General features: G+C 40.4%; 1 protein-coding gene across 4 annotated transcripts in view; it reads left to right on the top strand.

The window, feature by feature from the left end:
• The window catches only part of RALGAPA2 (Ral GTPase activating protein catalytic subunit alpha 2), a 529,040-nt gene that overhangs the window by 83,241 nt on the left and 422,771 nt on the right, over nucleotides 1–23,028 (top strand). For all 4 annotated transcript variants that reach the window (XM_077486017.1, XM_077486019.1, XM_077486020.1 and 1 more), the window contains exons 5-6: nucleotides 6,602–6,645; nucleotides 22,108–22,285. In XM_077486017.1, coding sequence (XP_077342143.1) covers nucleotides 6,602–6,645; nucleotides 22,108–22,285 — 222 coding nt within the window. The remainder of the gene's footprint in view (nucleotides 1–6,601; nucleotides 6,646–22,107; nucleotides 22,286–23,028) is intronic.

Raw genomic sequence — 23,028 nt, 5'->3', positions numbered from 1 at the left:
GGCAAGTGACAAACTCAGGGCTCTCACTGATTCTGCATTATGGCGAGTTGAAATATTTCATTTTATATTACAATGTAATAATAGAAATAATGCACTTCAATCATACTGACACCATATCAACCATGATGATTGAAGCGCCAACATCAGCCATTGCCCCGACAAATTGCTTGCGCATGAGATTACGTGGCATGACCTTAAACTAGCCATTAATGCTTAAACTCTCTACCGTGGCTGAATAAAACCATTCTTCAAAGAAGAGTGGGCCACAGCGATGTATAAGACTCGTTGCCAGTTATCGCAAATGCTTGATTGCAGTTGTTGCCACCAAGAGTGGCACAACCAGTTATTAGGCTTGGGCCACAATTACTTTTTCAGGTAGGGCCAGACAGGTTTTGACAGCCTTTTTCCCTTAATAAATGAAATAGTCATTTAAAAACTAAATTTTGTATTTAATTGGATTATCTTTGTGTGATATTAAAATTAGTTTGATGATCTGAATTATTTAAGTTTGAAAAATATGCAAAAAAAAAGCATCAAGAAGGGGCAAGCCTTTGTAATCAAAATGGGCTTGACAAAATTTGAAGGTAAAGTAAAAACTATATTTAAATCTTTAAAAAGCCTCTTTCACGATCAGTTTGAAACGTATTTTTAGATAAAAAAAGATGGTGTTAATGATAGTGTAACCTGCGTGTTTTTTAGCCACTTGCTGAGTTTGCAGGAATATATCTGTGCATAATGGCTGGAAATGGAAGGTCAGGGGAAATGGAGTTGTTTTGGTGGGAAGACTAAAGCATCTGTACTGGCTTCTTGAAAGCTTCTTCCTTCCTGTGCTTGTTTTTTCATTATCATTTGAAAAAAAAACCCATTGAAGCCCTTGCCCAGTGTTTTCATCTGAACACACATTTAGTATGTTTAGATACTGCAATCATATTCTTTTTTTAATGAATATGTTCACTTCATGCACTTCATTTTGTAGGTAACAAAAATGTGCATTTTATTATTCTTTTTTTACACTGCAGCTTAAAAACATTGCATTTACGATCAGCTGATCGTGGGTGCAATATCAGTCTCCTGCAGACTCTCGGTATAGCTGTCTGCTGGCATCTCCCATATAGACAGGACAGTTGCTGAACTTCAGGAAGAACCAATGAACTACATGAGCACTCACCAGCGCCCCCACAGTTTATTGTGAATCCAAAGTTATCTGCTGTGATGGCAGACAGGACTTGAATCAATGATTGCATGATGCAGCTGTGTGGGCGGAGACTGGCACAGCCATGCAGTTTTCACATTTGGACAGTGGGTGCAGGGAGATGATCCCCCCCAACGCTGTCACAATGAAGGATGGGTTTGGTGTAGGGCTGCTACTTTAGTAACATATTACACCCAGAATACAGTGAACATATAACCCCCAGAAGTATTTGCCCCCTTAATGACCAGGCCATTGTTTGCAATATGGCACTGCAACGCTTTAACTGACAATTGTGTGGTTGTGCGACGTTGTACCCAAACAAAATTGATGTCCTTTTTTTTCCCCCCACAAATAGAGCTTTCTTTTGGTGGTATTTGATCATCTCTGCAGTTTTTTTTTTTTGCAATATAAACGAGGATCGACAATTTTGAAAAAAAAAAACACTATTTTGTACTTTTTGTTGTAATAGCCCCAATTTTTTTTTTTTTTTTTTTTAAAGCGAATTCTTTTCCTCAGTTTAGGCTGATATGTATTCTTCTGCGTAATTTTGGTAATAAAAATTGCAAAAAGGGTATATCAATTGGTTTGCGCAAAAGTTATAGCATCTACAATATAGGGGATAGATTTATGGCATTTTTATTATTATTTTTTTTACTAGTAATGGCGCCGAACTGCGATTTTTATCAAGACTGCAACATTATGGCTGGCTTATTGGACACTTTTGACATTTTTGGGTTGATTGACAACTATACAGAAATAAGTGCTATAAAAATGCACTGATTAATGTAACACTAGTGCGCGACCAAGGGGTTAGCTGTGCTCCCTATGTGTTTGTTCTAACTGTGGGTGATGGGACTGACTATAGGAGATGAGAGATCGTGGTTCCCAGCTCGTAGGAACTCACAATCTCCCTCTCCTCTTGTCGCAGAACTGGGATGTGTGTGTTTATACACACACACGTCCCTGTTCTGCCTCTCGTGCCCAGCAAACATCGTGACCGCTGGTCACGAGCATCGGCACCCCCGCTGTGCAGTGTGCGCCTGCTATCCCGCTTAAAGGGACCAAAATATAGCTACGACGGTTTGCGTGATTGTGCCAACCTGCCACATAAGGCGGCTGGTTGGCAAGTGGTTAAAAAAAAAAGATTGTACAGTATACCAGCTCTGCCATCTGCTTACAGTTAAGCATTCCATTGTGTCTGTTCATTCTTTAATACATTCTCATCTGACGTGGGAATGTTTAAATACACCCAGTCCTTTGCGAGCTCAGACTACCTAGAAATACACAGAATTTCTAAATTTAAAGTCTTTTTTTTTGCTTGAAAAATAGCCCAGATACTCCTCTTCTCGGGCCCCTCGCTGGCACATCTGGTCCCTCCCTCCTGCCAATTGTCCATTGAAACACAAAGCCACGGCTTAACCCCCCCTCCATTGGCTCCCGCTGCTGTCAAAGTGAGTGAGCCAATGGCGCCCAGCTGTTGTCTCGGCCAATGAGGAGGGAGAGTGCCGAGCAGCCGAGACTCTCATGCAACATTGCTGGATCGAGATGGGGCTCAGGTAAGTATTAGGAGGGCTGACGGGAGCTGCTACACACAGAAGGCTTTTCATCTTAATGCATATACGATTCATTAAAGTAAAAAACCTTCTGATTTTAGAACCACTTTAAAGTGGTTGTAAACCTCAGGTATGACATATGAACAAAGTATATCCCTCTATAGTGTGTACTTGTCTCAGTTAAAGTGTTACTAAACCCAGGACCCTGCATTCACTATATCTGGTCTCCCACAGTACACAGAACATGGAAATGTAATTATTTTTGTAAATATAAACTGCTGAATACCTTTTCTCATCAGAAGTATATAGTAGTATTGTGACTTCTATCAGGGGAAAATAAAAAAAACTCCCCCTACAAGCTTTAACCAGCACTCGTCTGGACACTGACTTACCTATGAGGCTGCATGACCCCTTACCTTCTTTCTGGACTGTGCTGATCACATGCACCCTTCCAAAAAAAACTCTCTAGCAATATACACCAAACTGCATGTGCAGAGTGCTCCCAAGATTCTGTACCACGAGCAGATGGATTGGGGACTGTGGAAGGAGGAGAGGATCAGAGTATCAAACAGCCTTTTTACACAATGCAGAGGACAACCCCTGAGGTTCCACAGTGAGTATAATCAGCATGTTTTACTGCATATACAGACTGATTTTACTGTTTTGGGTTTAGTGCTTTAAGAGCACCCCAAAACACAATAAAAGCAAATAAATCCCTTTGTCCCAGCACTCATTAAACACAAATAATGATCAATAATAATGATTAATAAAAAAAGTCCATTGCATCTTCAGCAGCTGCTATATTCAACCTTCATTACGTAATCATAACGAATGCCTTAAATTAATATCCTTAATAGCATTAGCAGCGCTCTTCAGGTGAAAATCACCTCATATGCTTTTCCATGCGATTAAGACCATATGAGTTGTGCAGTATTTTAGTATCACACAAATAGTTGGTATACAATTTCAGTCGATAACTTCCATCACTGCATCACGTGAGGGTTTCTTTCTTTGGGTGTTAAACTCACCAGATCCTCGCATATATCATGCCTGAGATACAACTCCTCATAAGAATCGCCCACTGGAAGCAAGATCCTCCTCTCATCAGAGTGTCTTTCATGTTACAAAAAACGGAAAAAACTCACATAGCCTGAAATGTATTTAAATGTGTGTTTACTCTTTTTAAATCATAATGGCAACAAAAACTACTGAAATGACCCTGATCAAAAGTTTACATACCCCAGGTATACCATGTATTGCCCCCTTTAACATGAATGACAGTTTAAATTCCTTTGTGGTATTTGTGGATGAGGCTCTTTATCTTCTCAGATGGTAAAGCTGCCCATTCCTCTTGGCAAAATGCCTCCAGTTTCTGTAAATTCTTGGTCTGTCTTGCATGAACTGCACTTTGAGATCTCCCCAGAGGGGCTCAATGATATTGAGGTCAGGAGACTGAGATGGCCACTCCAGAACCTTCACTTTATTCTGCTGTAGCCAATGACAGGTCGACTTGGCCTTGTGTTTTTGATCATTGTCATGTTGGAATGTCCAAGTACGTCCCATGCGCAGCTTCCTGGCTGAGTAAGAGTAAACAGTTGATTAATAATAAATGGCTTCAGCCAAACACTAACCATGACTGAAAGAAAAGTTTTTGTGTTATTCATATTTTCTGAAAAATGGCCAAGAAATCATAAATTTTACCAGGGTATGTAAACTTATGAGCAAAACTGTATATTCTTTCCCCATATTTTGGTATTATTCTGCTGCATTGTTCTGTATTGTTCTATTTGTGGGAATAATACCGTAGTAACACACGCAGCCAACAGACAATGCAGTAAATGCTCCAGTGCATCCTAAAATGTAAATTTAAAGTCGTAGCAGATCTAAAAGGCACAACTGAATGCATCCATGTATTCATTAATACATCCCTAAAGGATAGCTCTACATTTAGTAAAGTTGTCCTTTAAGTAGATGTGATTTCCTGTTGGTAGTATATCACCAAAAATTACATTTCTGTTCCGGGGAATGTATAAGAATGTGCAGAACACCTCCAGGTAGCCATAATGTATTGCATTTCACAGAAAATTACAGAGCTGCAGATTGCAAAGGAAAGGTCATTTTTAATAACATCCAATTACAATGACTTGTGTCGCAATTGTGTATGCTATATTATTTTTTTTTATATTTGCTATTTTTTTTTCTTCCATGAAAGTGGAATTACCCTTTAAATACCCGTGTTAAATACCCTCCTCCCTGGGTCCTCTTCTACTTCCTTTTCCTACTACACATGGCATCATTATTCTTATGGCTGAGACGTACTACAATGGGTAGCTGGAAACTGCTAAAAGAAAATTTGACCTTTTAGGTGTGTGTGTGTGTGTGTGTGTGTGTGTGTGTGTGTGTGTGTGTGTGTGTGTGTGTGTGTGTGTGTGTGTGTGTGTGTGTGTGTGTGTGTGTGTGTGTGTATATAAAATAATTATTAAAGGGCAAGTGCCTAAATTTGACCTTCATATAAGAAGACTGTAGAAAATGAGAGAAGGGATAAGCAGCACAAGGTGCCAGTCAGTTGAGTTGCAATTGTAGGAGTATGCTGACACAGAAGTTAGGTTATTAGTGTGCTGCTGGTTCTTTTATTGTCAAAGCAAAGGCTGAGGATGAGGAGGAGACCTGTAAGGCCGCGTACACACGGGCGGATTGTATGGCCTACTTAGTCCGTCATACAATCCGACAGACAGTCCGTCATACTTTCAAATGAACGGACTTGACCACACACGGATGCACAAACAGTCCGTTGAAAGCTTGCGCGATGACGTGTACAGCACGTACGACGGGACTAGAAATAGGAAGTCCAATACACAGCAATGCAACCTTCCGCCGTGTAAATCCTTTCTGAGCATGCACCATTCTTAGTCCGTCCAACTAGCCTACTGACGAGCGGATTGTCCGCTGAAACCAAAGTATGACGGACAGTATTACGGAAATTCCAAAATACTTAGTACGCCAGACTGCAGGCTGAACTCTGTAAATCCCTGAACTGGTTGGATAGAAATACAAATCCTTTGGCAGGTAACATTTCTTCCATAAATGTACTGTATTTCATCTGTGTATTTATGAGTTTAGCTTTAACATCATACCTAATTTACTGTACTTTTTAGGTCTATTCTTTAAACTATATGAATGATAAAGGGAGGTGGAGATGATAGGAATCTGTTTTTTTTGGTTTACTTGACTTGGCCAACACGATCGTGTTGCTACAGCTTACAGCACATAGAACAATGTCATTGCACTTCAGTGCCACATGGCTTCTCTACTATTGAGTAAGGGCCAGTTCACACCAAAGAAATGCAGTCCAGATGCTTTTCTGCATGCACATTTTTGATGCGTTCTAGTATGTTTTTGGTGTGTTTTTTGATGCAGTCCAGTGCATTTTTTTTTCTCCTTTTTTTCTTAACCTTACATAAGGACATGTGTGTTCCGGTGCGTTTTTGGTGCATTTAGGTACGTTCTAGTGTGTTTTTTATGCATTTTACAGCGTTCCAGTACTGGAAAAATACCAGCATGTTCTACTTTTTTTTTTTCTGGAACTGGAACTGCAGGCACTGGTGTGAACTATGCCTTTGAAAACCATATAATTTACTTTATATGCCTTTTTTGATGCAGAAAAAAAGGCACTGGACTGCATGTGGTGTGAACTGGCCCTTACAGGGCTCCATGATTTTTTGTATTTTGACACACTATTCCCAACTGCGAGTTTGCTAGGCTGTTTCAGTCCTGGTTTAGGAAAAAAAATACTTAAAATGTCACTGCTTTTGTCAACGCATTTTTAAATTTTCCAACTTTTTTTTTGTGCTTTCAGGTTCTGTTTTAAAGAAGCTTTTACACACTGGAAATTCCATAAAGGTATGAAAAAGAAGAGTCTCTGTGCCTAGAATTAATGGCTGACAAACTTCCCCATCTCATTTAATGTTTACACCAGTAAACAAATCACTTTTACTCTCCATTAGTTTATACAATGGTTCCAGTTGTACTAAACGTATGCTTTATTTTGTATCCAATAGCAGGAATCCTGTGTTCAGCCAAAATATAAAGCTGCATTTACTACAGTTGCTTTTCACAGAATTCTAATTTGAAGTTTGCTTATTTAAAAATATAAAAGCAAACTCATGCACACTGGATGTTATTCCTCCCTTTCCTTCTGGCAGTGGTCAAAAAACATTGCCACTTGAAAACACATGTAATGCATTTAGGCACATCAAGCACCTGGGCTTTTATTAATTTCATTGGCCAGAATAATCATTTATTCTGTCCACTGAAATGAATTAACGCTCAAGCACTGAATGTGCCTAGCTTCTATGTGCGTTTAGACGCATCAAGCATTTTTTCTGCTAAAACACTGCTGCTGTGGCAGTGGGTTTTTGTTTTTGCCTCAGTGATCTGTTTATAGCCATTTCTCTTATATATCCATTTGTAGGGTGATATAATAAACTTTGGATGATTCTTTATCCCTGTCACTGACTTTGCTGTTTTCATGTGCAACCTTTATTATAAGTGTTACTTTGTCTTTCACTCGCCTGCCTAGTCTGCAGCATTCAGGATGTAGTTCTGTACATACAGTGTAGAAGCAGATATTTCCGCAGGCTGTATCGGCATTTTTTTTTTTTTTCAGACATTGAGGATGAGTTTCATTAGTGGTACATGTACCAGACTTTAATGCTTAGGTGTGTTTATGCACGTTTGGTGTTTTTAAATGCTGATAAAAAATTTGTTCTGAATGCAGTTTTTAAGAAAAGGTAATTTGTACCCCCTGAAAAAGTAGGATTTTATTGGCAAAGACACTAATTGATTAAAAAAATAAGAATTTATTATACAAAAAAGACAGAAAAACAAAGCTAAAAAATCATCTTAACGTGATGATTACTAAAACAAACACTGACAAATAACACAGTTACACATACAATGATATCTTGCAAATAGAACGTACATATACAAAGTAGTTTCACTCCAATGTCCGATAGTACTCTCCGGTGTCCAACATCTGGGATAAGTCCTAGTGGTACCCAAGTACAGGTTCGGGTTCAGGGTAGGACTTATCCCAGATGTTGGACACTGGAAAGTACTATCGGACTTTGGAGTAAAACTACTTTGTATATGTACCGTCACATTCTATTTGCAAGATTATCTTTTTTTTGTAACTGTGTTTGTTTTAGTAATCATCATGTGAAGATGATTTTTTTTTTTTAAGCTTAGTTTTTCTATCTTTTTTGTATAATATATTTTTTCTTTTTTTTGCCAATTTAAAGTCCCACTTTTTTGGGGGGAGGAGGTACAAATTACCTTTTCTACCTATACAGGGATGTGGCAAATTCACTACACTATCTGACATGGTGAAAGCCTCTATCTATTGAATGTAGGTTTTGTGCTTCCAGAGAAATGCCAGTAAATTCAGTTGCCTGTAAAAGCCTCTAAACGACTGTGTACATGGACACATAAGATAACATAGAGGAGTGTTCAGGGGCTTCAGGAAAAAAAAACACACTCGACTGCCCCTAAACATGAGTTTCGCAGGTGCAGTGTGCATGAGGCCTAATTGTCACTTTTGTGTCACTTTTGTGTTACTGTTGTACTTGTATTATGTCTTAACAAGGTATTTTGAATTAGGCCTCATGTACACATTTAGAAGCAGTTGGGTATTTTTTTCAGCAGCCCCTGAACTCTCCTCAATGTTATCTTGTGTACATGTACACTCAGTTATTTAGAGGCAGTTGCGTTTACTGGCATTTTTTTGAAAGTAGAAAAATCGCATTCAGGACTGTATTTTACCGGCATTTCAAACGGCAAACACTTGTAAACACAGAAACCTTTGCGTTTATAAGCGTTTTGAAAGTGGAACATGTAAAATGTGTAACAGAAACTAAACTTTTACCACATGGAGAGAGATATATGGCTGGATGAATGGAGGGATGGAGAGGCATAGAGAGAGGATGGGATGGTTTAATAGAGAGGGGATCCACAGTTAAAACACCAAAAAAATATCTATCTCCAAGCACACTACTCTCTCGTCTCTCACAGAATGGCTGAAATAGTTAAAGTGGTTGTTAACCCACTTCTACTAAATGCTCCCATCTTTTCTGTACCATTATAATAATTGGCCCTGTGTTCTGTAAAAAATCTGCCCAATTGTACCGATATAAGCTCCGCTCCGGCTCTCAGCTGAGTGTCAGCTCTGAGCTCTCTCTCTCCTCTTCGGCTCATAGCTGCAGTGGGCAGGGCCGAGCCCTCCCGCTGACGTCAGCCAGGGAGGAGAGCTGACAATCAGCTGAGCACCTGGAGCCACGCTCATATACAGTGGATATAAAAAGACTACACACCACTGTAAAATGTCAGGTTTCTGTGATGTAAAAAAAAAATGAGACAAGGATAAAAAATTTTAGAACTTTTTCCACCTTTTTAATGTGAACTATAAACTGTACAACTCGATTGAAAATCAAACTGAAATCTTTTTGGTAGGGGAAGTAAAAAAAAAAAAAAAAAAATAATGTAGTTGCATAAGTGTGCACACTCTCTTAAAACTGGGGTTGCAGCTGTGTTCAAAATTAAGCAATCACATTCAAACTGGTGTTAAATAAGAGTCAGTACACACCTGCCATCATTTAGGGTGCCTCTGATTAACCCAAAATAAAGTTCAGCTGTTTATAGTAGGTCTTTCCTGACTCTTGCATCCTACTGTAAAAGCCATGGTCCGCAGAGAGCTTCCAAAGCATCAGAGGGCTCTCATTGTTAAAAGGTATTAGTCAGAGGAAAGGTACAAAAGAATTTCCAAGGCATTAGATATACCATGGAACACAGTGAAGACAGTCATCATCAAGTGGAGAAAATATGGCACAACAGTGACATTACCAAGAACTGGACGTCCATCCAAAATTGATGAAAAGACATGAAGAAAACTGTTCAGGGAGGCTGCCAAGAGGCTTACAGCAACATTGAAGGAGCCGCAGGAATATCTGGCAAGTACTGGCTGTGGGGTACATGTGACAATAATCTCCCATATTCGTCATATGTCTGGGCTATGGGGTAGAGTGGCAAGACCTAAGCCTTTTTTATTTACGAAGAAAAACATCCAAGCCCGGCTAAATTTCGCAAAAACGCATCTGAAGTCTCCCAAAAGCATGTGGGAAAATATGTTATGGAAGCAATGTCGTCACTCCCGCGCATACGTGCGGGAGGCTTCTTTCCGACAAGGTCCGTTGTCTGCCAGGCTTTCGGCTGCGAATCCCCTGTGCGCATGCGCCGCTGCAGTCAGCGGCTCATTGCAGGGTGAATATCTCCTTAACCGTACAGGTTTAGGAGATATTTTTTACCTACAGGTAAGCCTTATTATAGGCTTAACTGTTGGTCCAAGTTAAAATTTTGACTATACAACCACTTTATCAAAGTATTAGTTAAAGGGTGTGCACACTTATGCAACCATATTATTTTATTTTTATTTTTACTTCCCTCCACCTAAAAGATTTCTGTTTGTTGTTCAACTGAGTTGTACAGTTTATAGGTCACATTAAAGGTGGAAAAAGTTCTGAAACGATTCATCTTAGTATCATTTGTTTACATCACAGAAACCTGACATTTTATATCTATCCACTGTTGGTACAATCAGGCAGATTGTTTACAGAACACAGTCACAGGGACAATTATTATAATGGTACAGAGAGGATGGGTGTATTTAATAGCAAATATAAGAGAATTGGAGGGAGGGGGGGCACTGGGGTATGAGCAGAGGGGGGTGGGGGGAGAGAAGGACCCAGGAGACAGAGAGCAGGCTGCAGATGATGGAGGCACGTAAACTGACCATGGTGTCAGGGCACAGCAGCCATGATTATCATGGTCAGTTTGCAGGGGGGAGGGCATAGCCAGGCAGGATCAGCCAGGTATTTCAGGTGACAGAGGGGTCCAAATTACACAGCATAACATGCTTTAAGGGAACAGGATCTTTTTACTTTTTGGGTTAACAAATGCTTTAATAAGTTACTTGTTTTTCATGCATTGTGGGCATTTGGGAGGCAGGAAAAAGCACTCGATGCTACTAAAAGCTACTTGGCACGTTTAGCATTAATTTATTTCAATGGCCTGAGTTATTTATTCTGTCCAATAAAATGAATTAATGCCCAAGAGCTTGTAAAAGCTTTAGACACTTTACCAAGCATCATGCATTTTTTTTGCAAAAAAACACTGCTGGCTTCTAGGAGAGTTAATATAAATGCCTTGTGTGCATGAGGCCTTACCTAATCTTCATGCAGGCCTGCTAATGAAAGGCAGCACCAAATCTGCTTTCCCTTGCCAATCAAGGAAGCTAATTGTAACTTACCAATTTGTTGTTGGTTATAGCACCTTTCAGAGCAAACCTTTAACAAATCATATGAGGACCCCTTTCTGGAACTTACAGTCTACTCTCATGGCTAGTGTACTGTTCTGTAACCTGTAAACTTAGAAGAACTGGTAGATTAAAGGGTGTTTATAGGTAATAGAGCTATTGCCATGTGGCAGGAATGATCTGTACTTCTAGTTATTATGTATTCATATCTAGTATGCTAAATAATATGTCCGTATGCTTTCTGAAGACTGTGAAGTAGTGAACAAAATTAAAAAGGTTTTATAGTTGGTAAATAAGGTGGTTCTTTGCACACGGTTGCTGACTTAACTGTGCCAGTGTAATAAATTGATCCTATGACATATAGACAAGCATATGTGTAACGACCCAAGTAACTTGGGTCGTTACACTGGGGGGTACAGAGCCAAATGAAGAGAACAGAAGTTTATTTTTAACTGCCTGCCAATGTCATTGTACTTGTTTGCATAGATCAGATTTCTTCTGTACTTTATTACATGACTCTTAGCCTCTTTATAACTAACCATCTGTCATCCTGCACCTTGCTGCACCCTTCTCCTTTTAGCTGTGATGTCATCTCAAGAAAATGTCACTGTTATTGTCCAGCGTGCACTCCTCCCTTCCCTTATGCACACTATAGGATCTTTAATAATGCCGTACCAAGTGTAACTTAAAGGGGAAGTGTTGCATATTTAGATAAGGAAATGTGCTCATTTCAAATGATTATTTCTGTATTGAACTAAGTAGTGCTTTTTCTCTGGAGTCATTTAAAATGGTTGTACAGGCAGAAAGTTTTTGTTTACCTTACTGCATTCTTGGTAAATGCATACCTAAGCCAAATATCGGTCCAGCAATGTGCACAAGAGCCAAGTCTCCCTCGGCTCTATCACTCCTCATTGGCTCGGATACAGCAGCAGAAACCATTGGCTCATACTGTAACAGTAGGAGCCAGTGATGAGCGGGAGTTAGGGCTAAGCCCCGCTCTGTGTGTCTTATGGACACACCAACAAGCATGGCTCGGAAGTGAGCACACACGAGTGCCCCATAGCAAGTGGCTTGCTATGGAGGCATTCTGTGAGGGGGGAGGGGGAAATCAGGGGTGCCAGAGGGAGACACGAGGAGAGACTGATCAGGGCTGCTCTGTTTAAAACCACTGCACAGAGCGGGTAAGTATAACATATTTGTTATTTTGATTTTAAAAAAAAAAGTCTTAAAGTCACGTTAAAGTTAAATGATAGAGATATGGGTATTGCAGTTTTCTTAGTAAACAATAGCAATTACATATATTAATCACCCATAACATTATGACCACTGACATGTAAAGTATATAACACTGATTTTCTCCTTAAAATTACATCTTAAAGTGGTTGTAAACCCCTTTTGTCTTACATTTATATATAGGTAAGCCTAGAATAAGGCTTACCTATAGGTCGTGGAAATATCTCCTAAACGTGAGCCGTTTAGGAGACATTTCACTTGTAGTGTGCCGTGAAGAAATGGACCACCGTACCATTTCTTCCCTCAGCATGTGTCGTGACTGACGACTCCCGGGCGCATGTAAGGGAGTGACATCACGCGGCTCCGGCCAGTCACAATGCCAGAATCCGTGACCCCGGAAGGAAGAGGGGTTAAGATGGAGGCCGCCTGCACAGGGGACAGAATGGGCTTCGTTTGCAGGTAAGTACCATATAATGGGCTAGTATGCAAAGCACACTAGCCCTTTATGCTTTCAATTTGCAGAGCTTGCGGGGAGCAAAAGAGGAAGTAAAACCTATGGGGGTTTACTTCCTCTTTAAGCATCTGACATCCGTGCTATGGCCGAATGATGGCCACAGCGCAAATGTGAATTCCAGGGAGGCCGTCCTATGTGCATGCTCCTGCGCGTGCTGTCATCGCCGAGTCACTGAGACTCGGGTGATCACCGATCTGAGTAAGGGGCCGGTCCCGGCCCCTTACCATGTGATCAGCTGTCAGCCAATGACAGCTGATCACATGATCAAAACAAAAGCTCGGTGATCGTTTTTTTTTTCCTCCTCACGCTGACAGCGGAGGAGAAAAGAAAAAGCCGATCACCGGCTCACCTTAAAGGGACATTGGTCCCGAAACAGAAGAGGCAATTATGCCTCATAATTGTCACCTATCTATGCCCACCAGTGCCACCTATCTATGCCCACCAGTGGTACCAATCAGTGACACATAGAAGTGCTGCCTATCACTGCCACACATCACTGCCACCTCATCAGCGTACATCAATGACGGACAAAAATTACCCTTTTTAAAATTTTAGAACAAAATAATAAAACATATACATACATACATATATATATATATATATACAAAAATTACCCTTTTTAAAATTTTAGAACAAAATAATAAAACATATACATACATACATATATATATATATATATATATATATATATATATATATATATATATATATATATATATATATATATATATATATGTATATGTATATGTATGTATATGTTTTATTATTTTGTTCTAAAATTTTAAAAAGGGTAATTTTTGTCCGTCATTGATGTACGCTGATGAGGCTGCAGTGATAGGCAGCACTTCTATGTGTCACTGAACAAAAAATTTAAATCTCACATGTGATCAAATACCACCAAAAGAAATCTCTATTTGGGGGAAAAATATATATAAAAATTTCATTTGGTTACAGTGTTGTATGACCGCACAATTGTCATTCAAAATGCATCAGCGCTGAAAGCTAAAAATTGGTCTGGATGGGAGGGGGGTTTAAGTGCTCAGTAAGCAAGTGGTTAAAGTGGGTAGGAGATATTGAGCAGCAAGTAAATGTTGTTCCTCAAGTTGATGTGCTGAAAGCATAAAAAATGGGCAACGACTTTGACAAGGGCCAAATAGTTATGGCTAGATGACTGGGTCAGAGCATCTCCAAACTGCAGCTTTTGTGGGACGTTCCGGTCTGCAGTGGTCAGGACCTACCAAAGGTGTTTCAAGGAAGGAAAATCGGTGAACTGGTGACAAGGCTCAATGATGCATGTGGGAAACAAAGGCTGGCCTGTGTAGTCCAATCCAATAAATGTACTTCTGTAGCTCAGATTGCTAAAATGGTTGATGCAGAATACACTGTGCATCCCAGTTTATGTATGGGGCTTTGTATTTGCAAAAAGGGTCAGGGTGCCCATGCTGACCTGTGTCCACAGCCAGAAGCACCTACAATAATGGGCACATGAGCATCAGAAATGGACCACAGAGCAACGGAAGATGGTGGCCTGGTTTGATTAATTCAAGAATGGTACGAGGAACACAAAGCATTTGAGGTGTTGACTTGGCCTCCAATCTCTCCAGATCTCAATCCAATCGAGCATCTGTTTGATGTGCTGGAAAAACTAGTCTGATCCATGGAGACACCACCTTACAGTTTACAGAACATAAAGGATCTGCTACTGACAGCTTGGTGCCAGATACCACAGCTTACATTAATGGTTTTTAATGGGTAGACATAATGTTATGGTCGGTTAGCTCAATGGTATTGAGGTCAGGAGACTGAGATGGCCACTCCAGAACCTTCACTTTATTCTGCTGTAGCCAATGACAGGTCGACTTGGCCTTGTGTTTTGGATCATTGTCATGTTGGAATGTCCAAGTATGTTTCTTGCGCAGATTCCTGGCTGATGAATGCAATTAGATTTTGATAAAATACTGCTTTCATTTTCCCATCAATTTTGACCACATTTCCTATGCCTTTGTAGCTCATACATCCCCAAAACATCAGCGATACACCTCCTTGTTTCACAGTAGGAATGGTGTACCTTTCATCATAGGCCTTGTTGACTCCTCTCCAAATGTATCATTTATAGTTGTGGCCAAAAAGCTAAATTTTGGTCTCATCACTCCAAATGACTTTGTGCCAGAAGGGTTGACGCTTGTCTCTGTAATGTTTGGCGTATTCTAAGTGGGATACTCTGGGGCATTTGTGTAGTAATGTCTTTCTTCTGGCAACTGGACCACGCAGCCCATCTTTTTTCAAGTTCCTTCTTATTGTTCATCTTGAAACAGCCACACCACATGTTTTCAGAGAGTCCTGTATTTCCTCTGAAGTTATTTGTGGGTTTTTCTTTGCATCCAGAACAATTTTCCTGGCAGTTGTGGCTGAAATTTTAGTTGGTCTACCTGACTGTGGTTTGGTTTTAACAGAACCCCTCATTTTCCACTTCTTGATTAGAGTTTGAGAGTTTGAACACTGCCTATTGGCATTCTCAATTCCTTGGATATCTTTTTATATCCCTTTCCTGTTTTATACAGTTCTACCTTTTCCCACAGATCCTTTGACAGTTCTTTTGCTTTCCCCATGACTCAGAATCCAGAAATGTCAGTGCAGCACTGGATGAAAGATGCAAGGGTCTGTCAGGTGTCCAGAAACTCATTGACCACACACACACACACACACACACACACACACACACACATTACAAGCAAACAGATCACAGGTAAGGATGGGTACCTTTTAATAGCCATTTAAACCCCTTTGTGTCAACTTGTGTACATGTTATCAGGCCAAAATCACCAGGGTATGTAAACTTTTGATCAGGGTCATTTGGGTAGTTTGTCATCACTGTGATTTAAAAAGAGTAAACACAGTTGATTGATAATAAATGGCTTCAACCAAACACTAACCATGAGCGAAAGAAAAGTTGTTGTGTTATCATTAATTTTTTCCGAAAAATGGCCTAGAAATCATAAATTCTGCCAGGGTATGTGAACTTATGAGCACAACTGTATCTGGGGCTCTGTTGAGAGGGATTTCCCTACACTTTTGGGGCTGCTGACAACATATTGCCAGGCAGGAAGTGAATGAAGTTCTCCAACGGCAACACAGACAAAAATAAAAATACTTCCCCTTATAAGAGTAGAGGGATTTCTGTATTTGTCCATATTGTAGATTTTTCCTCACGTCCTGTCTAGTGAAACCTTTGTCAGCAGGATAAGAAGTGAAGGGAAATCTTTCTAATGGATAGCTGTAAAAATCTAATGAGTTCTAGTTCTTCCTATCCAAAAACTAGAAAAAAATGGTTTTGGCTTGAAATATATATTCATGTTTTTTTTTTTTTTTTCCCCTACACAAACATTTGTAGAAAATGTTTCCAAATATAGCGGTTTGAGGCATAACTGCCCCCTGCAAAAGCAGAATATGGAGAAACGCTCAACAGTGACTGTAATTCCAACTACAAATCTTATGTGGAAATAATTTGAAGAACTCCAGCTGCCTTAAAACAAGAGACAGTCATTTTATAGTTTTGAGATGTTCTTAAAAATATGCCTTTCAGATGGCAGTGTTGTCACCCAGAGCACTTTAGTGCTCCGTTTCATAAGTCTGGTTTCAAGTCAGTTAACAGATTTCACAGCATGATACGAAGAACAGATACACCATTCATGTATTTATTGGAGCTAAAATTTAACGTTACGTTTTATTTCATTGTTTGGTAGATACGTATTTTTTTTTTTTTTTTGGCCATACTTCTCTTGTGCATCACAGGAGTGCTGTCATTTTGCATTCCTATGACCCAGAGTCATCTGCTAGCTGGCAATTGCCTGCTATCATCTAATGAAGCTGAGCCACACCAGGAACTGCAAGGATCCCGGACAATGTTGTTGGGATCCACCCAGCTGCCTTATAGACTGATGGTGGCTGCTCTCTGCTCCAAGAAGACTGAGAACTGAGTGATTATTGGTCATGTGAAAGCTCACTTCTTTGTCTTCCAGCCAACTTGGACAGCTGCAGCATTGAGGTGAGTATGTATGTTTGTATTTTTTTTTTTCCTAAAGCCTAGTGCACACTATTAGTTTCTTTTTGTTCTACCCAGTGGAGAAAAAAACCCCAGAAAAGCTTGGGATGAGCTGTACTAACAATCCGATATTAGTATAGTGATCTCCCTGCTGAACTATTGGGTTCTGGCAGCCATTGGCTGAGAGCACTGATCAGATGGCGATTGGCAGACCTTTTTTCGGTCATGCCCCTTCGACAGAAGCTGGACCGGCTGCCATACACATGGGCGGACTGTTAGCCAGTTTCTATTAAACTGGTTGATACCGCCCAATATTCTTCCCGTCTGTACGGGGCTTAAGCCCATACTTTTCCTTTAAGTTCCCAGGTCAGCATATCATAATCTGCAATTTCAAATGGGTTCCACTATTACAGTTGTAGTTTTTTCATTTAATAGAGTTTTATTATTTCAAGCAGTAGCAATAGAAGTTAAACGCTAAATCAATAGAAGAGCATATGGAGGGAAATCTCGAAGGCGTGAGTCTCCTGGTGACTTAAGCCAACACACTTTGTTTAAGGTTCCAGATAGATGTGACTGTTGCATGACTGTCTTCTAGTCCTCCCAAGTTTATACTATAGACAACATTGGCTCACCAATCTTGGGTGCAAAAGACTGCTATGTAATTTGGGTTTTTCATTAAAGGGGAGCTATACTGATCTGAGCCCTACAAACCAGTAACGCTATTTAATTCATTAATATTCAAAGCAAATTCACCCATTCACCCATCCATCCATGTCTCCATGCTTTATTTTAATGGGAAATCAGTTTGAAAAACACCCCCCTGGCATTTCTGGCTGCAGCCATCTTGAGTAGGGAGACATGAGTCCTTTAGCAATTACTTCATGGAATCCATTTGCCCTTAGCTCAGTCATGCAGCAGGAGGATGTGCTTAGCTGGGAGAACCCCTCTTCTCCTCCTGAAGGCTCCTGGGATGTATGGCATCGTTTGCCTGGGCCTCAAAACAAGGAAGTACCGTAACTGAATAAATGTAAAAAAAAAAAAAAAAGTTAAAACAAGTAAATATGATATACTTTCCTATCTAGCTGCTAATCCTAGCAGCATAAGGATTTAAAATAGTCAATGTTGAGTGAGACAGTGATTTTCTGCTTTAAGCAATTATGCTTCCGTTAGATAAACAATGTTGGCTCTGTTTCTGTGGGAAAAAAAATATTCAAACGCTTTTAATGTCTTTGATTAGTAACCATTTGGACTGATGACCTAAAACCAGAACATGTGAAGAACACTCCTAAGAATTTTTTTTTTTTTTTTTTTTTTTTTAAATAACGTTCTTTATTCGAGAAGAGTGTATGGTTACAAGATATTGGCAGTTATGATGCAATCATTGTACAGTTACAAAGAGAAAGTGAAATAAAACAGAAAGCGTGAAGAATAATAGTACAGACACAGATGAATGAATAACACGTCCTAACTCCACTAATGTACTATATGGAGAATTTGCCTATTCTGCATTCTCCCAGTTTAGACAGGGTCTTCTTCCATCTCATTCATCTGGAGGCCTTTTTCAACCAGGAATCCCAAATTTTTCCAGATTTGGCAGGACATTCTCTGAGTATAAAGCTCTTTTTTGTGGGGTAGCACATTATTTATTGCGGCTATCCACTCTTTGACAGTAGGTAGTAGTGCCCTGAGCCACTTTTGTGCTATGAGTAGTCTAACTATAAACAGTGTTTCCTGTAGGAATATGTAGTGGAACTTATCAGAGTCTGGGTCTAGAAACACGCCCAGTATAAATTGTTTAGGGCATAGTGTAAGGGGAGACCCCATCTTGTCATGTATAAATTTTACTATTTGGGACCAATAGTCCTGTATTGCCAGACATGACCATATAATATGGAAGAAAGTACCAGTGGAACCTTCGCATCTGGGACATAGTGGACTATAGTCGTCTCTATATTTAGCTAAGCATGGGGGGGTCAAGTAGGACCTATGTAAAATGTATAGCTGTGTGAGACGGTCTGACAATTTGGGGGAGACATTTTTGCATGCATCTAATACTTCCCGTTCATCCTCCTCCATCTCCCCTATGTCTCCAGTCCATCGGTCTTTTAATTGGTAGGCGAGTGCCGTAGCAGTTGGGCATAGGAGATAAATGTAGATTTAAATATAAAATGTAGAAATTAGTTTTTGAGACTCTGACCCAGATATTGCACTCAGAATATCTAGTTGTTCTAGGTTTGGGGGGGGGGTCTCGGAATTGGGTCTGAAGGGCGTGGCACAGCTGGAGGTAGCGGAAATGCATTGAGTTGGGGAGGCCGAATACATCCTTAAGTTGCTGGAATGACTTCAGGATACTTTCACAATAAATGTCTGTTAGGTATACCACTCCCCTAGTGATCCAAAGGCTGCGGTCAAGTAGCTGTAGAAGCTAATCTAAACAGGGGTTGTGCCATAGGGGTGTCTGCTTATGCGTGAGGTGGGTTCTGAGTTTGTGCCTCACCACCTCCCACACCTTACAGTGATTATATAGTAAACCCTTTTGACTTCTCAATGTCCAGGGGTCACCGGGATCTCTAAGGAGAAGTTGGAAGAGTTGTTTGTGGATTCCGGTGAAGGAAGAGCATACGAGAGCCAAATAGCTATCCTTATCTTAAGTTAAAGTCCGGTAGTGCTGTGCCCTCTAAATCTGTGGGGTTCTTCAGCACTTGCCAGGACAATTTGTGACGAGTTTTTCCCCACACAAATGAATTTAAAATGGCTTCTAGGGATTTGAAAATCCGCAGAGGTATATAAACTGGAGCATGCCATAGGACATTTGGGTAATAGAATCATTTTAATTAGATTTATGCGGCCCATAACATCCTAAGGTAGTCTGGTCCATGCCTGTGTTTTTAGGTTTTGTGAATAAGGGTTCTAAATTCAGTTTAACGTATTCTTCTGGGGATTGGGTAATTATAATGCTGGGGTATTTCATAGAGCTAACACAATCTAAAGGGGAAGAAGCTTGCGTCTCTGCTAGGGCCCCTGTGTCTAAGGGAAGGATCTGGGTTTTGTCCCAGTTGATCGTTAGGCCTGAGTATCATCCAGATTGTTTTATTACATCTAAAGCTGTCATTAGAGAAGGCCCAGCGCCTTCCAGGTATAGTAACATGCCGTCTGCATATAAGCAAACTGTTTCTGTCAGTTGTCCGCATCGTAGACCCCTGATCCCAGAATGTGCACAGAGCGACGTTGCTAGGGGTTCCACTGCGAGGGCACATAATAGAGGGGACAACCCTGATGCATGCCCCTGGATAGGGGGAAGGTATCTGAGACTTTACCATTGACCAAGATCCTGGCACCTGGAGCCCGACAGAGAAGCTGAATCCATTTAATAAAATTGGGTCCAAAGCCAAACCACTCCAGACATTCCCAGAGAGAGTCCCATTCCACAGAATCGATTGCCTTTGCGGCGTCTGGGGACACTACAACTGGAACCTATCTGGTCATGTTCAGTCTGTAGATTCACATAGTCTACGCAGGTTAAATGCCGTGTTTTTTGCAGGCATAACCCCAGTTTGGGTGGATAAGATTCAGGATCACCTTTTTTTAGCCTCAGTGCCAGGATCTTGGCCAATATCTTAATGTCTAGCTGAAGGAGGGAGATTGGGCGGTATGATTTGGGGAGTTCTGTATCTTTGCCTGGTTTGGGTATAACTACAATTAAGGCTTCACCAATCGATTTATTGGAGGAAGCCAGATTTAAATATATATGTAAACAGCTCATGCAGTCTGGGGACTAGGATCTCACTATATTTCGTGTAGAATTAGAGCGGGAGACTGAGCCAGGGGCGAGGTGGACCATTGCATCCACAATATCGTCTTTGGAGATGGGAGTCTCCAGCATGTCGACTTGAGAGGAAGTTGGCTTGGGGAAATCAATGGTGGATAGAAATTCCACTACGTCCTCTTTAGGGTTGTTAGTGATGGACTAGTAAAGGGATGCAAAGAATGAGCGAAACTCTTTGGCCACCATGTCTGGGTCACATATTAGTTGGCCAACCCCGTCTCGTAAGGAGACCATGGTGGGTGTTTTATGCTCCAAGTGTGCCAAGTAGGCCAGTAGGTGCCCCGCTCGCTTCCCATACTCATATACCCTTTGTTTGCTATAGAAGATTTTCCTTTCTGCTCTTTCAAAGTGGAGGCAGTTCACTATACGGGCCTGCAGTTTTATCTGGTCTGGCGTGGGGTTGTTAGAAAAGGCTTTTTCCACTTCTAACACTCCTAAGAATTACCTGACTTGATGTAGACAATGACCTGTAATTAATTTAAAGCAAACAAGTGTGATAAAGTTACCACTATGCGTGTTAAAGTGTATAGGTATCGGAAGCATTTTTCAAATGTTGTAATTTATATCATATGCAAGGTAACCATGTCACAGCTGTGCTGAACCTGCTGAAGTTATATCAAGGATCCACACAAAGCATTGTCTTCTCTCCATGTTGAGATTTAGACCCTTCCTCTTGTCGTTCAAATACTCCAACCACTTGAAATTTGATTGCCAAAGCCTTAACTTCTGACTGAAGCTCTGGAATTTGACAGTAAAAAAGTAGGGGTGGTGCTTCGTGCTGGACATAGTGAATGTTAGCTTCAAGTTGGGGGGTGGGGAGCATTTTCAAGATGGAGAATTATCAGTTGGACCTGGGACAAATGACACTTTACAGGAACACTGCGATTGAGTTGAAGGCCGAAAGCTGTATTTTCAGACTCAACAAGGCCAAGTCAGGTCAAGTTCCCTTTCATTCTCAATTTAATGAGGCATTTTTCAACCTGAAAAGGGAGGCTGCTTGTTTGCCTACATAGGGTTAGGTGGTAATCCGGCCCCATTATGGATTTTTTTAAGTGCTGGGAGAAGTGGGTTTGCAACAGCTATGTGATGGCACTGCCTTCTAGGGATTAATATGTTCAACATTAGTTGAGGACATAAAGCGGCTTACTAAATTGCATGAGAATATGTTGCTAGGTATTTGCATTCATAAAGCATGTTTTAAACAGTAAAAAAAAAATATAACCACCAGCACTTAATACCAGCCAGGGTACATGACAAAATTCTTCCAGGCCCTTCCACGTGCATGTTTCATTTTCTTGCTGTGCTCTTCTTGCATGTGTAATAACTTGCACTGTATTTTTGGCACTCTCATCTGTTTAAATGAAATGTCTTTCATCCTTTAGATACGATGTGAAGGAATGCGGCTGTTTCTTCTCTGGCTTCAAGCACTGCAGACAAATTGCGGAGAGGAGCAGGCGCTAATTTTTGCATGTCTTGTTCCTGGCTTTCCTGCCGTCATGTCATCTCGAGGTCCTTGCACACTGGATACCCTCATAAATCCTACTTACAATTTACCTGATGGTTAGTGACAGTGCTTTTAACTGGATTGCTGACTTGGTACAGGTACCATAGCAGTACATTAATCAGCCTCCTTGCTGCTGCTTAAAAATTGTGTCAATTAAATTATCGTTATATGCAGCATTTTTCAAGCCTTAAATACCTGTGATTGTTCCACTGAAGGAATTCATGTCAGGATGTATAATCTATTGGCATGTATTCCATTGATGAACTGCTGTTTATTTAGTTTCAAGTGCAAAAATAATGAAATGCACAGGTAATTGCTACTGGATAAACTAGGAGGACACCATTAATTATATTTGCGTGCTTATTTAAGTTACATAACGCTACAATCAAAGTGCTGCTGGCGATCGGCATAGCCACGGGCCAAGTATTAACAACATGCACATTTTTTATATGCTATTTAATCTTGCAACATTATTAATGCTGATTAATGGGGTTTGAGGAAGACCTCTGCTCTAAATAGGGACTTTTCAGTATTCGTACCACAACTGTTGAGCACTCTATAAAAAGTTGATCTTCAGGCTGATAAAAAGTAATTTCCAAATTAGCAGGTATGTGTTAATTAAAAAATACGGTTGTAGTTTTAAAAGCGAAAGGGTGAAAAAATGAAAATTGTCTTATCTATCTCTTGCAATCCCCACTATAACAGAACTCAAACTTGGAGAAGAAGCACAAGGAGCCATCCCTACTGTAGCTCAGAGTGGGAGTAGTAGCACAAAGAGCCAATCAGTGGTGCTTCAGTA

This window comes from Lithobates pipiens, unplaced genomic scaffold (genome assembly GCF_037356315.1).
Source record: "Lithobates pipiens isolate NorthernLeopardFrog02 unplaced genomic scaffold, aLitPip1_a1.2 Scaffold_18, whole genome shotgun sequence".
In the NCBI taxonomy this organism is placed as follows: Eukaryota; Metazoa; Chordata; class Amphibia; order Anura; family Ranidae; genus Lithobates; species Lithobates pipiens.
This window is presented reverse-complemented; position numbering and strand designations above follow the sequence as displayed.